General features: G+C 39.0%; 1 protein-coding gene across 1 annotated transcript in view; it reads left to right on the forward strand.

Annotated features, from left to right (window-relative positions):
• Pappa2 (pappalysin 2) overlaps positions 1-15,213 on the forward strand; it is a 230,250-nt gene that overhangs the window by 71,966 nt on the left and 143,071 nt on the right. The window contains exon 3 of the mRNA XM_057770373.1: positions 6,423-6,568. Within this exon, the coding sequence (XP_057626356.1) occupies positions 6,423-6,568 (146 nt within the window). The remainder of the gene's footprint in view (positions 1-6,422; positions 6,569-15,213) is intronic.

The following is a 15,213-nucleotide window of genomic DNA, read 5'->3' on the forward strand; positions in this document are numbered from 1 at the left end:
TGGAGGAGAAGGCCACTTGTTGGTTCCTGGCCGCTTAGCCCCAAAATAACCACACAGATTCTGTATTAATTAAACCACTGCTTGGCCCATTAGCTCTAGCTTCTTATTGGCTAACTCTTACATCTTGAATTTAACCCATTTCTAGTAATCTGTGTATTGCCAAGTGGCTGTGGCTTACCGGGTAAAATTCCACCCTGCTTTAGTGGGACTAGATGGCTTCTCTCTGACTCTGCCTTCTTTCTCCCAGCATTCACTTTAGTTTCCCTCACCTAGCTCTGTTCCCCTATAGCTCTGCAATAGGCCCAAAGCAGTTTCTTTATTAACCAATTATATTCATAGCATACAGAGGGGAATCCCACGTCATATAGTTTACTCAGAAAGCCTCATCCTGTGGGCTCAAAGTGAATCAACATCAGTGAGGTAGAAAATTAGTTTAAGTGTGGGTGTGGGTGCATGTGGGTGTGATGGAGTTCATGAGTGACCTCCATCCTACTATCAAAGGAAAAGGTATGATCAACTACTAAGTCCATTGAATAAAATATTGGCTATATTAGGACAAGTTGGAATATTAAAGTATGAATACTCCTAGAGAGGGGACATTTACAAACAAATGAAAGTATAAAGAGGTGAATGATTTAGATAAGGTGAACTTTTTTTTTAAATAATCTAAAAAAAGGAGGTAATGGGAAAGGATAGCCAAAGGAGAATGGAGCGATGCCATGAGGGGAGAGGAAGTCAAGAATTATACCTTGTTTTCTGTGGATGTTTCATATAAATGTTGATATTCCCTAGCATGAAGAGAAGGGAAGACTGATCCAGATGTTGTCCCCACCCCCTGATTGTAGAGTAGCAGGAGATGAGGTCATGAAAAAATGAGAAAAAGATGCGGTTGCCATGATGGGTACCTAAGAACAGAAGAAACTTGACAGGACAGAAAACTCACAGTAATTGTGCTAGTTTGCTGGGGAAATGCTAGTTGATACTTCAAGGGCCTAAATGTCCCAGGAGAAGACTGAATGACAGGAAGGTTTGGACTTATCTACAAACCCAAATCCATGATTTGCACAAGTTCTTTCTCAAGACGATTGTCTGAGAGACTTTGGGACATTTGTGTTTTATTCCTGGATGGAGATTTTCTTCTGTGCTGTGTGAAGTCCTCTTCCAGAGAGGTTCACGCTGACTGTGGGAAGAGAGGCTGTGAACAGTTGTCTGCTCTATCTTCATATTTTGCTTCTTAATATGTCAGTTTCTTATAATGTATGTAGCTCAGGAAGGCCTCAAACTTGAGATTCTCCTGCTTCTGCTTCTCAAGAGCTGGGATTGCTGGCTTGCACTGCCTCACCTGTGAGATGTCTTTATCTAGAGCATGGAGAATATAGGTAAAGGTAGATTCTGGCAGAAACCAAGCAAGTAAATGCAGTTTATCTTTTTTTAACACACAGTTCAGATTGATTTATGAACCTTTTGTATTTTCTTGTAATTACATCATTTTACTTTCTTTCAAATATTAAGTTCATTTAGCTCCTTAAAATGTATTTAATTAGGTATAATTGTATAACTGTATAACTTTCCTACTTCCCTTCCCTCCTTCCTAACACTCCGATTTATCCCCCCTTTCAAATTCATGGCCTCTTTATCTTTAATTTTTGATATATAAATAAAAATATATGTGTACATGTTCTATAATATATATATGTTCCTATAATATATATTCTAAATATATAAATAGAATTTTCTCAGTCTGTATAATATTACTTGTAGGTAAATGTTTTCAGAGCTGACTATTTGGTATCAGATAGCCAGTGTATGTGTGTGGGATCTTCCCTGGGAAAGACTATTTCTCTGGTTTTTAGCATTCTGTTGTTGCCTCTAGTTCCTTGTCTAAGCTTAGAGCCCTGTGAGATTTCCTCCTTCCATGTTAGTCTATTGGTGTCATCCTTATTTAGGTATTGTTGAAGCAGCAATGTTGATGTCTCTACATGGCTGTTTCTTCTCTGATATTTCTAGACACAATCTCAAAACCATTTTCCTGTGCCTCTGTGTCTTACACTCTTTCAGCCTCCTTTTTTTCTATGATTCCCCAAGCTTTAAGTGCAGGGGTTGTGGGCTGGGTACCACATGATCACTTTCTCTCTGCATTTTAGTTATTTGTGGTTTTCTGTAATGGTCTCCATCTGTCGCAAAAAAAGAAGATTCTTTGATGAAGTGTGAGACCTATATTTATCTGTGGGTGTAAGAAGAAATATTTAAAATGTAGCTAAGAATTGTGCTAGTTTAGTAAAGTGGTTGTTGTAGGTTTTCCTCCAACAACCCTGACCACTAGCCCCAGGGAGTTGGTTAGCTTTCTTGTACCAGACAAGAATTTCCTCTTGTTGAGTGAGCCTTAAGTCCAATCGGAGAGCTGTTGGTTACCAACGAGGTACTCGTGCCACTATTGCACCATTAGGGATATTGTGATGCATTGGTCATTTTTGCAACTCATAAGCATATAACTGGGTAAAAGTCTTCTTCCTTTGACGTTTGCATAGCACCTTCTAGTACTGGGAGGTTAGTCCTTACAAAGTAGGCTTTTAGGTCACATTCAGCTTTGAATTTATGAACTACATCCAGGGATAGATCCTTAAGTCTGAGTCAAGTCCTGGGCACATTAGTTAGTCCAGAAGCTAAGACATTTATCTTTGTTAGCACTGAGGAACTTTTAAATTGTTGTACATGCTATAGAAAACAAGCATCATACATAGGAAACAGGCACACTGACTTCCACACTTTGACTCTCTTTGGTTTAGATGTAGATCAGGACAACAGTCTTTCCAGTAAAGTGTTTCTCTTATCAGTTCAATTAGGGGCTGTTTCCAACTGTTTCTAGATTTTTAAAAATCTATTATTCCTTAGACTTACTGACCTTTATCTATATTTCTGTGGAGTGCGGGAATCTGAGTTACGACACCCCGTTTGCCGTTAGCATGACATCAACATTCACATTTGGAAGAGTAATTTATGAGCGGGAAAGAATTAGGCAAGGAAGAAAGGGAGATGAGTACAACCAACCCCTGATGCTCCTGCTGGAGGGGAAAGAGGCTTTTTGGAGAATGCTCAGGAGAAATGAATAGAACTGTTGGGTTGTGCTAGGACAGATGGGTGGTGGCCAAGACTGGCAAATGGAAGATAGGCCAGTAACACACAGATAGCCCAAGGAATTCATGCCAGGAATAGGGGAATTTAGGCAAAGTGAATAAGTAAGAAAGAGAGCAAATTGTTCACATGTCCCAGTTTTGACAGGAAACCCAAAAGGGGATCAGAGCAAGAACTTATTCTGGGTACCCTCTTCTTTTTGTAGGTTGTTTTTAATCCTACCCTTCCCACTCCTTCTCTAGTTTCTTCTCTTCTTCCACACCCCCCACTTACTGAAACATTGCCACATGAAAGATTTATATGATGTCATCATCACCTCAACCATCAGTAAAAACATAATGCAATTATTTTAATAAACAAGAAAAACAAAGGAAATATGACTAAGTCCAGGGAAAACCAGGCAAGAGCCCAAATTATTGCGTCTCCAGGAAAGCAGCTGAAGGAATATCCCTCTGATCACATCCAACACCACCTCATGGAGCCTGGATGATGTCTTGTAGCTGAAAACTATTTTTCCAAGATATTGAAAGGGTGTGAAAGCACTATTTAAAAAAACCCCATTCTCCAAAGCATCTTAAGGTCTACAGCAAGACCTTTTTTATTTCTTTGCTTTCATTCCTTGTTTTAGTTCTGTTCCAAGAAATACAAAAAATTATCTTTTGGGATTTCCATTTTCTGAGTGTTTCTTGCCAGCACATTCTACACATGGGTTAAATAAATGGTGTGAGGAGCATGGCTGGAAGCATTGCAAACAATAGAAGAAAGAACATGCTGTCCTAATGTGAGTTGGGAGTTTTGAATGCCTATGGGCTTGTCTAGTAGAATAGCAGCCATGAAACACAGTCCTAAAGAATTTCAAAACCTATGTCTGCCTGGTTTTAGCTGTGAAAAGTTGACTTTAGCTCTTTCTCTTTGGGGGATGGCACAACATGACCACTGTAGGAAGTACATATTAAGTTTAAGGACTACTGAGTTCTGGCTTAGTTTCTCCTCCTTAAATTACATAATTACAACATGCTCATTGTGTATAATGTTGCTTGTATGTATGTTTTCAAATCTGTCCATTTGGTATTGGATTGGTGTGCCCTTCCCCAGGGAAGACTATTTCTCTTGCTCTCAGCCATCCTAAGTTGCTTGTAGTTCTTTATATAATGGTTGAAACCTAGTGAGTTTCTGCCTACCCTACCCCTGACGCTTGCCCATGTTGACATGTCTATTTGTGTCATCCTTGTTCTGGTCATATTTAGTCAGCCATATTGATAAGTCTTTATGTGTGTAGCTTTTCTGACATTTCTAGGAGACACATTATCACATTAACTCCCTTTGGCTCTGCCTCTTAAAGTATTTCCATTCCTCTCTTCTGTAGTGTCCTTTGATCTCTAAATGCAGGAGTTGTGATGTACATGCATGCCTTGGAACTGGCCTATGCCATGCATTAATCTCTGCATTGTGATCAATTGTGGTTTGGGGGATGGACTCCATTCACTGTAACGAGGAACTGCTTTGACAAAAATGGTAGCTACACTTATCTATGGGTATAAAAATAAAATTTAGGACATCGTAAGGAGTTTTTATGAGCTAGAACATGGTGGTAGTAGATTCTTTTCTAATCTATGAACTTACCAGCCCCAGGGAAGCTCGCTAAATTTCCAGTACTAAGAATAATTTCCCTCTGGAAGTCCATTAGACAGCTGTTGATTGCCACTGATATTTAAGTGACTCTTCTTGTGCCATTTTGTATATCTTGCCATGCTGGTAGTTGCTGCAATGTTGCAGCTTGGTAGGGCTATTTAATTCAGTGACTCTCAACTTGTGTGTCATGTTCCCATGGGGGTTGAATGACCCTTTCACAGAGATCACTCAAGACCATCAGAAAACATAGATATTATATTATAATTAATAACAGTAACAAAATTGCAATTATGAAGTAGCAACAAAAATAATTTTTATAGTTGGGGATCACCACAACATGAAGAACTGTATTAAATTGCCACAGCATTAGGAAGGTCAAGAACCATTAGTTTAATTGCTTCATTTCCTTGGCAGTTTGCATAGTATTCTGGAACCATGGAAGCTAGACCAGAGGGAAGAGGCTTTCAGTGCAGATTCAACTTGACTCTTCCAAGTTGTATATCATAGGTGTGTGGTGCCTTCATTAATAGGGAACTACATTCTACCCCTGAATAACAACTAAGAGCTACATCAATAATCTATGATGTTTGGGGAGTCATGTTTTAACAGACCTTCAATTCTGTGTGCAAATACATATATAATATTGTTTAGTGATCTGAAGGCAGTGTCTTGGTTAGGGTTTCTATTGTTGTGATGAAATACCATGGCCAAAAGCAACTTGGGGGGAAAGGATTTAGTTTGCTCATACTTCTGTATCACAACTCATCGTCACATGCAGCCGGGCAGGAACTCAAAGCAGGGACCTGGAGGCAGGAGCTGATCCAGAAGCCATGGAGGAGTGCTTGCTCCTCATGATTCACTCAGCCCACTTACAGAACCCAGACTGTGAGCCCAGAGCTTGCACCACCCACAGTGGCCTGGCACCATTCCCATCTATTACTAATTAAGAAAATGCTCTACAGTCTTGCCTACAGCTGAATCTTATGGAGTCATTTTATTAATTGAGGTTCTTTCTGGTATTTTTTTGTCAGATTGACATAAAACTGTCCAGTATGGGCATCAGTTGGATAACCCATTATTATCATAAAGATGTAGGAGTAGAGAGGGGGATTTAATTCTATTGATTAAGGGACACAAAAGAGAAATTAATAACACTATCATTTACAGGAGCTTTATGATGTCTTCTATCCTCAAAACTCTTTTAACTTTTACTTCTTAAACTTGTTTCCTTGTCACTTTTTCACTTTTTCTTTTAAATAATTATGGTTGTTATAAACATATTCTGAAACATACATAACTGAACTTCCTGCCATCATTAGGACCAGGCAGCCTGGAGACACCTATGCAAGGCCCAGAGGTTCATGGATTTCTTCACCATCCAGGGCATAACTCTCAAAGCAAAGAACTATCAGCATCAGTGTGTTTATCTTGAAGAAATAATTCTAGTGAAATTGAAGAAATGAGAATAAAGTCAACATAGAGGCTTCATGCAGATATTGTGTGTTTTCAAAGCAGTGGGATTTTACTTAATGGCAAAGGTATCTCAAATGTATACTTGTGTCCTTATGGCAACTGGAAACACCATGATAATAATCAAATCAGTCCCTGCCATCATCTGCCCTCTGGTGTGACGTTCTCTCTTTGTGCTTGCTCCCCAGAGCGTACATGAGCGTGAAGGAGCTGAAGGAGGCCTTGCACCTCAACAGTACTCATTTCCTCAACGTCTACTTTGCCAGCTCAGTTCGGGAGGAACTTGCGGGTGCTGCTACATGGCCTTGGGACAAAGAAGCCGTCAGTCACTTGGGTAAGTGACATGAACTATGATGGATAAAAGCAAGGATATTTGAGAAGGGTTTGTGAAAGTGAGTTGGGGGGGGCAAGAAATACGTAGTCAGTGAATGAACTGCTTTAGGTTGAGAATGACAGTTGGGTAAGTCTATAAAAATATTTCAGAGGAAAAACTAAGAGGTGATAAATAAATTAAATGCTCTAAACTGACTCTATAATCTAGAGATAGGCCACTCCTGATGGCATGGGCCTTTACTAATTACTAAGGATATTGGTTCAAAATGATCACATTTCAAAGGCAAGTCTGGGCTACTTATAGAGCTTGTATCACCAAATAAAAAGTTAAATGAAAGATCACAATGCATTCATGAACTTTCAGCCACTACTGATAACTGCATTGGGTCTGAATAAGAATGGGCTCACAACAGTCATACAAGTCTAGAAGAAGGATTCAGGGGGCTCTATCTTTCACTCATAGAGAGATTCAGGGTGATACAGCAATGCCTTTACCTTTATATACATGTAGAATTAAAATATAACAAAAATATTACAAAAGGCAAAAAAGCAGGACAGGAAATTAAAGCATTTAAAGACCCCCATTTCTCTTTGTTCAGAAAAAGCACTGATTTTACACATCAATTTAGGTATGACATTAAAAGCCATGTTGTAATGTATAGAATATTTTCTGTCTAAAGATTGGTTGATTAGTAAGATAACAATGAGTGAACAAAGTGAAGCTGGAGTCATGGCTCAGAGGTTAAGAATGCAGGCTGCTCCACTGCAGAGGACCCAGTCCAGTTTCCAGCACTCACGTCTAGTACCATCAACAACCTGTAGCTCCAGCTCCTGGGATTCTGACATCCTCTCCTGGACTCTGTGGGTACCCACACTCATTGCAGATAACTATGTGCGCGAGCACACACACACACACACACACACACACACACACACACAAACACACGCACGCAGAATTTAAAATATCTAAAAGAAAGAAACCTCTGAAAAAGAAAACCAAATATAGTGACTACACTAAACATTGAATGGACTTTAGGCCCAAGTTCAGACTAAAAGGTTGTCAAACTCACAGTAAACCATATCACCTGATGTTCTAAAGAAAGAGACAAATGTTAAATATAAGAACACCAATGGTTAAAGGGAAGGCAAGGGAAGTAAAATAAATTCCATGTAAATACTAATCCAAAGGAAAACAGTATTCTGATATCAGATGAAGTACACTGTTAGATGGTAGTATCAGAAATAAATAAGGCTAGTTTTATAAAGGAGTAAATTCAATTAGAAGAAGTAATTGTGATGAATTTGGATTTGATCATTAACATGCCATGAAAAAAATATTCATCTATATAAACAGACAATTCTACAGTCCTGGCTAGTGGTTTTAAGTAATTTTCTAAGAAAAGATATGATAAATAAATATTCAGTAGACATAAAGAGATTTGACAGATATAATTAAAACTTTGATTGAATTATCAGAATCAGACTGTGTATTTACATAGAGCAGAACACATGATCTTTTCACATGCTGTGGAAAACTTATCAAAGGAGTTCATGACCACAGGGTAATTTCAGAGGATGGAAATCATAAAGCTTTTCTTTCTCATCTCATTATAAATAAGCTAAAACTTAAATAATAAGGCAATAAAAGAGGAACCTCCCTGAGTATTTAGAAATTAAGCAATATACATCTAATTAACCATAGGCCAAATTATAGTGCTAACAGGAAGCTGTTTTAAATAAAATGATTATAACAACATGTTATACAAAATTGTGCATATGGAGACATAAGCAAGGGAAACTTACAGCTTTGTTTATTAGAAAAGAAGAAAGTCTGCATATCAAGACAGCAAAATATAGCAAATTAATCTCAAAGAAGGAAGGCATAGGGAAGTATTAAAATCAAGACAGAAAATAAATTTACTATTTCCAATTGAAAATAAATTTCTATTTCCATTAGAAAAAATTTAATAGAGCAAAAGGTTTAGAAAAGAAAAAACAAGTCATAGGAGAAGTAATTGATAAGTTTCTCAAAAGAGGAACTTGTCAGTAAAAACAATGACAGAGGAAATTTATTGTATCATTAAAAAAAATGAAAGTGGTGGACTGGGCGTGATGGTGCACACAGCACTCAGTGAGCAAAGCAAGGCAGATAGATCACTGTGAATTCAAGGCCAGCCTGGCCTACAGAGTGAGTTCCAGGGCAGCAGAACTGCATATAGCTTTAACAGACAATAATTATTTTCAATTATTTGAGCAGCTGTCTACCCACAGGGAACTGAAAATAAGCCTTAGTCTGAACTTTGTAATTAGGAGAGAAATTAAGTCAAGGGTAGAAAATACAGAACACCTAGTAGAAAATATACGCAAAAATCACTGGAACAGGACTAAGCAAAAAGTGCATACCAAAAGCATGGTTTAGAAAAATAAGAACTCACCAGTTAGATTTCAGCAATATAAAAAAAAATCTTTGGCTGACAAAGAGTCTGCTAATATGCATAAAGCACAGGTTTGTATAAAATAATAAAAAGCACACATCTGGAAAATGACTTCTATTTCGAACACACATATCCCAAAACTCAATAGTAAGATAAAAACAGACATTGTATAAGGAATATGCAGAGATAAAGAATAATGACAATAAATAAAGTTTCACCTCTTTAATGGTTAGAAAAATGCAAGTTAAGACTATAATGAGGTATTACTACACAATGATCTAAAGAACTAAAATGAAAACTTACCATAGTAATACTACATGCTAGTGAGGCTCTAGCAATGATGGGTCTGCCATACTTGCTAGTGGAAAACTGAGAATGACACAGCCATCCTGAATAATCTGCAAATTTCTTATGATTATGAGATTACCCTGCTAGGTGGTAGCACACACCTTTAATACCAACACTTGGAAGGTGGAGGCAGGTGGATCTCTGAGTTTGAGGCCAATCTAACTTACAGAAAGAGTTTGTGGTGCTGGGATTAAAGGCATGCGCTACCATGCCTACCAAGGAGGAGGGTTTTAATGGTGCTGGCTCTGTATTTTGAATGTGGTAGTAGTTATATGATTGTATATATGTGATGAGCTAACAGAGAACTGCACATGCACATGTACACACACAGGTGTAATAATTTGTCTGTAACATCTACACATAAAGAGAAAACTGGGCACACAGGATCTGTTCTGTGGATGCTCTCAGACAGAGGGACGGGTAGATAAGTTGGTGGGGAATAACATTTCCGATGCTTGTAATTTATTGCCTGAAATTTTGACTCACAATGAGTTGCAAAAGCAGCTACAGGTATTTCTATTTTGTTCCTAAAACTTGGAGGAACAAGAGTGCTTTTCTGAAATATGGTTTTTCAATGTGCATTCCAAAACACAGGCTGACTAGTTCACAGCTCTGATTGAGTATAAATTGCTTGTGTATATTTTTATTGTTTCCCGTTCAATTATAATTGTGATTTAAAAAGAACATACCAGGGCAGACAGTTGGTATGACCTGATAGAGGAAGACATGGCAGATTTTCTGAATAGTTTCCCCAAGAGTCTAGGTAGGATTATGTTTGTCTCAGTTTGCAACAGTGTTTAAGGTGATCTGAGTGACCTGCACATTAGCACACCAGCCTTAATGTTGAAAAAACAAATGCAGTTTCTGATGACCAACACTTTCATATACCATCCGCTTGTACTTCGGAAAGGTATGTGAGCTGGGAACTAGGCTGGAGATTTAAAAACACACACACAGAGGCAGAGACTTGGGGACGCGGGTCATCCTTGAAACAAGAATGCCAAGAATGCCAACTTTATCTTGTTCAGGGGCAGCATCTGTTGTACTCAGGCCACGCCCCAGATCTTGGGATCTTTCAGTTGCAGCCACCAGAATCATTCTCCTGTCTTGTGCTCAGATCAGTTGCAAACACAGGAAAACAAGTTATTTCTCTCAGAGCAACTGCAAGCAAATTGTTTACAGAAAATTCAGGGTCTGGGGGTCCACAGCCCCCAACACTTCCACTCTGTGGGAAGCCTAAAGGTTCGTCCAGCTTTGCCATTAATAAAAACACAGCCCTTCATTCATGCATGTGTGCATGCACACATTCATTCAGAGAGCAACTGGTGAGTCTGTTTTGCGGCAATACAGAAATAGAAGAACACAAGGACAGAACATAGCACCAGTGGGGGACAGACATGTAACGCATGCTCTTGCTCTTGTGTCATAGAGCAACACCGAGTGCTAGACAAGCCCATTGAGAGAAAGTGCCAAACTCTTCTGAAAGCATCGTGGGTGGTATTCCCAGAGAGCTGATAACTAAAGTGAGAACTGAAGGGCAGATAGGGCTGGTGTTTGCCTGGCAGACAATGGGTGAATACCCCTCAGAGGAAAACTGTGAAATGTCTTGATGGACAGCGGGCAAATCCTGGCCATGCTTAGAAGAGGTGGGATGAACTCTACCTGGCTCCGGCAATGCTTTCCAAACTTTCTTTTTGTGTACTCACAAAGATTTACAGAAATTTCCGTGCTTTTTCACATGTTCTTAGAGCAACATGAAAAAATTTAATCCACATTAAATTAGTAGCAAGTAGCACAGCACTGATAACTCACTTTAATTATGAAGTGCTGGGCATGTTTTTTCCAGTCTACTTGCTATTTCAAATGGTTACTTTCTATAATTATACAGAAATTACATTGTTTGATCATTAGTGAATACAAACACACAGAAAAATATATTTCAACAAGATAAGTATGGCTCCATACACCAAGATTAGCTCTTCTGTATGTGGGTGGGTAGTCAATATTATTGTAATTTAACATGTTAAATTATCGATTGTATTGCTTGATTTATTTTCCTTGGCATATTGAGAAATATTTTCTATAAAGTCCCACTATTATGGCTGCCCAGATGTGAAATGAACAAGGATGACCCCAATGAGCATGCCAGAGTGGATGGGGGAGAGGCCTTGGAGGTGTCAGCACTATACAAAGAACTCTCATGCCTGAGAAGAGCTAGGACTGGAAGACGTGTTCTTCCACAGGGAAGAGCACACCAGTTGGTCATCCAGTGTCAAATGACCATCCCTGAAAACATGCACTACGTACTAGTAACAGAATACAGACTAAAAGGTTAATTTAGGAATATGTATATGTGTATGTATACATACGTATCTGTATGTACAATAACAATTTGTAAAAAAAAAAAGAGGTCATTATTTAAAGGACAGCAGCAAGGGACAGACGGGAGAGTTTAGACAGGAAGAAATGTTGTAATTATATTATAATTTCAATAAGTAAGTAAGTAAATAAATAAATGAATACATAAATAAATAAAAGAAATAGACGAGGAAGCAGAAGTTCTGTTTGACTTTGTGGATGGTTGTGTCAAGGCAGAAAGTATAGCAAAAGTTGGATCAGATAGGAAGCCAGATTGGTTTGGGAGGCATTGATTTTGGGGTTTCTCCAAACCTGCCTCCACAAAGGGGGAAAGACACCTTAGGAATGTGTAAGAAAGCAAAGGAGAGAGACTCTTTCTGAGAAGCCACTGTGGTTAACACACACTCCCACTGCTGAGAGATAATATTTGAGTAGCATTCTTGCCTTGCTAGGGGAGTCTGCTGCTGTGTTATAGGCTTCAGAGGGCTGTGTGCCAGTGTCTTCTATAGACTGTTCTGAGGAGATTAGCAGTGATGCACCCCAACATGAGTGAGACCCAAGTACCTTGCATCTAGATCATGAGAGTTTCAAGAGTAGAGATTTAAAATGAGCCCAAACACCGTGACCTGTAGGAAAAAAATGTTTTGAGTGATGGAGGAGCCTTTGACTTCACAGACAAGAATGTTTCCTTCTATTTCTAGGTTTCCTTGCATATAAAATGTGGTAATAACTGAAAAATTACCTGGCCTATCAAAGGGGCTTGATAAAACTTAGTGTTCACAGTCAGAGTGGATATACTGTGTCTGTGTTTGTCCTTATAGCTGTTCCCTAGATTTTCTACCTCACCTTTAACTGAGATGTCTTTAATGCCATGGAAAGATATTGACTCTTTTTTTTTTTTAAAGCAACGGAGTATGTTTGTAGAGGTCCAGTTACTTACAGTGGGAGAGCTGTGTATAAGATCAAAGGTAGCTTCCTTCCTAAGTCACAGAACAGGGCAAGCAATACAGGAAAGTTTGAGGGAAATGGTCCCTGCCTGGGACATAATGAGAACAAAAGATGTTGGATAGATTTCCCCTAGTATTTCATAACCTGATGTTCAAGGACCCTAAGAGTTTAAACACTTACATGTGTGTGGAATATATAATTATCTTTTCCTTCTTTTATTGAAAATAGAGTCATTTCTCATATAATATATCCTGATTAGTTTTACCTCCCTCTAATCTTCCCAGTTCTTCCCCCATATCCCCTCCAATCCAGATCTACTCCCTTTCTAATTAGAAAAGAACAGAATTCTCAGAGATAACAACAAAATATAACAGAATAAAACATAATAGATAAAACAAAAACCTTCTCATTGAAGTTGGGCAAGACAAACCAAAAGAAGGAAAAAAGACCAAGAAAAAGCACAAGAGACAGAGACCCACTTGTTCACATACTCTGAAGTCTCAAAGACACTAAACTGAAAGTCATAATATATACACAGAGAACCTGGTGCAGACTGGTACAGGCCCCATGCTTGCTTCTTCTGTTTCTGTGAGTTCATATGAGCTTTTCTCAGTTGATTTAGAGTTCTTGTTTTCCTAGTATCCTCCAACTACTCTGGCTCTGGCTCTTACATTCTTTTTGCTTCTTTTCTACAAGGTTAACTAAGCTTTGAGGGGAAGAATTTGATGGAAACATCCCAATTTCCCATTTAGGGTTGAGTATTTCTCTCTCTCTCTCTCTCTCTCTCTCTCTCTCTCTCTCTCTCTCTCTCTCTCTCTGTCTCTCTCTCTGTCTTTTTCTGTCTCTGTCTCTCTCTGTCTCTGTCTCTGTCTGTCTCTGTCTCTCTCTTCCTTCCTCCCTCCCTCTATCTGATGTCAGGAGAGATGACTCAGCTGTTAAAGGTTAGGCTCACAACCAAAAAATGTTAATAATCATTTTTAGTGTAAAGACTTGAAAAGGCATTCTCTTTTAAAATGTAGTTTAGCAATTGTTGAATCCTTGATTAAAACACACACACACACAATGTCTGGCAGAGAAATGATGCTCAGTTCATGCTTAGCGTCTTGCAAGGGAAAGCTTGTTACCTTTCCAGTCCCTTGCAAACAACATCTGCAATCTAGACTCATTATATTATTTTTCTCCCATGAATAGCCCCCAGTGCATGACAACTGGGGATAAATAGGTGTAGCAGAAAGGGCACGCAGGCAAATAAAAATGACACCACATTCTGTAATATCTTCATCTACATCTTAAACACACAGTGTTTATTCAGTCTTGTCCGGAACAAAGACTTCCATCCAATGAGAATGCAAGCTGCAGAACCAAGAAGGCACTAAAAGTCTGAGAGATGTGTAGTGATTCGCTGGTACTGTAAAGGTCTACATCTCTTTCCTGATCCCATTACATTCTTCTCTGTTCCCACTGTCTTCATTTAGTTTTCTCCCTTTGTCTATTTGCCCACTCTTGTCATTTTCTTCCCCCACCTTTCCCCAGAACACCCCTTCTTTGGACTCTAAGGCACATTTTTACAATTTTTTCCTTTATTGTGGAGAGTATTTTGGGGGGAAAGTATATGGTAGCTAGTAACTGGAAATGATTTTATAGATACCTACGGAGCAGCCCTCATCTCTCTGATTTATAAGCATGTAACATCCAGGCCTAAAATTTTTACAGAACCACTTAAAAGCCATTTCAACCAGTGCCCTTTACTCCAATTGCTAAGTTTCTTTTTAAATGAAATGGCTTTAGGAGTTTTTCTTTTTACCCAGAGCTCCTTCGGCGGTCTAATGTTGTTGGGTCTGGGGAAAACCAGTGAGAACTTGGGAACATACATCACTCCGGAAGCCTGACTTTCCATGGTTGAGATTTGTCATTTCATCAGCAACTTCTCTCTCCCTTTTCTTTTTCTGCAACATCCCTAAGACCACACAACAGCTCTGTCTTATTGTTTTAGCTTGTTCCCCGTAATCAAAGCTGAAAGGCCTTTCTGGTAGGCACATCTGTACTCCTCCTGTGAGCCCATAAAGGAACAGCTGTGCCACATATGCTCACCAGTTGCTAAATGCAGAGAGCTCCATTCATTCTGTGCCACATTTTCAAGTTTGATCATACCAGCCCTGCACCAAGTTCAGTTTTCAGTGCACGCATGCAAACATTCAGCACATATAAACGGAATCCAAGATTAGCCTTAATTTCTCTTTTGCATACTTAGTGAAAAGTAGAAATTTATTCAGTTGAGTCTCCTTTCACTTGGGGCTTCATGCATCCTGACTGCAGAGGGACCATGATCTATTTTGTCCTTAGTCACCAGGTGATGTTGATCACCCAAGAAAGCCTCTTCATTCTCCTCACAGGGTCACAGGCTTGCAGTCACTCGGGTGACTTAGGTGTCATTTTGTCTCTTTTGTTACCCTTGCCTCCATTTAGCGTCACGTCCTTTCTATCCAGCCACTCTTCTCTAGGACACTTACTCAGAAATTCACCTCTAGAAAAGGGAAAATCCATCCATCTGCTATCT

This window comes from Chionomys nivalis, chromosome 5, assembly GCF_950005125.1.
Source record: "Chionomys nivalis chromosome 5, mChiNiv1.1, whole genome shotgun sequence".
Classification (NCBI taxonomy): Eukaryota; Metazoa; Chordata; class Mammalia; order Rodentia; family Cricetidae; genus Chionomys; species Chionomys nivalis.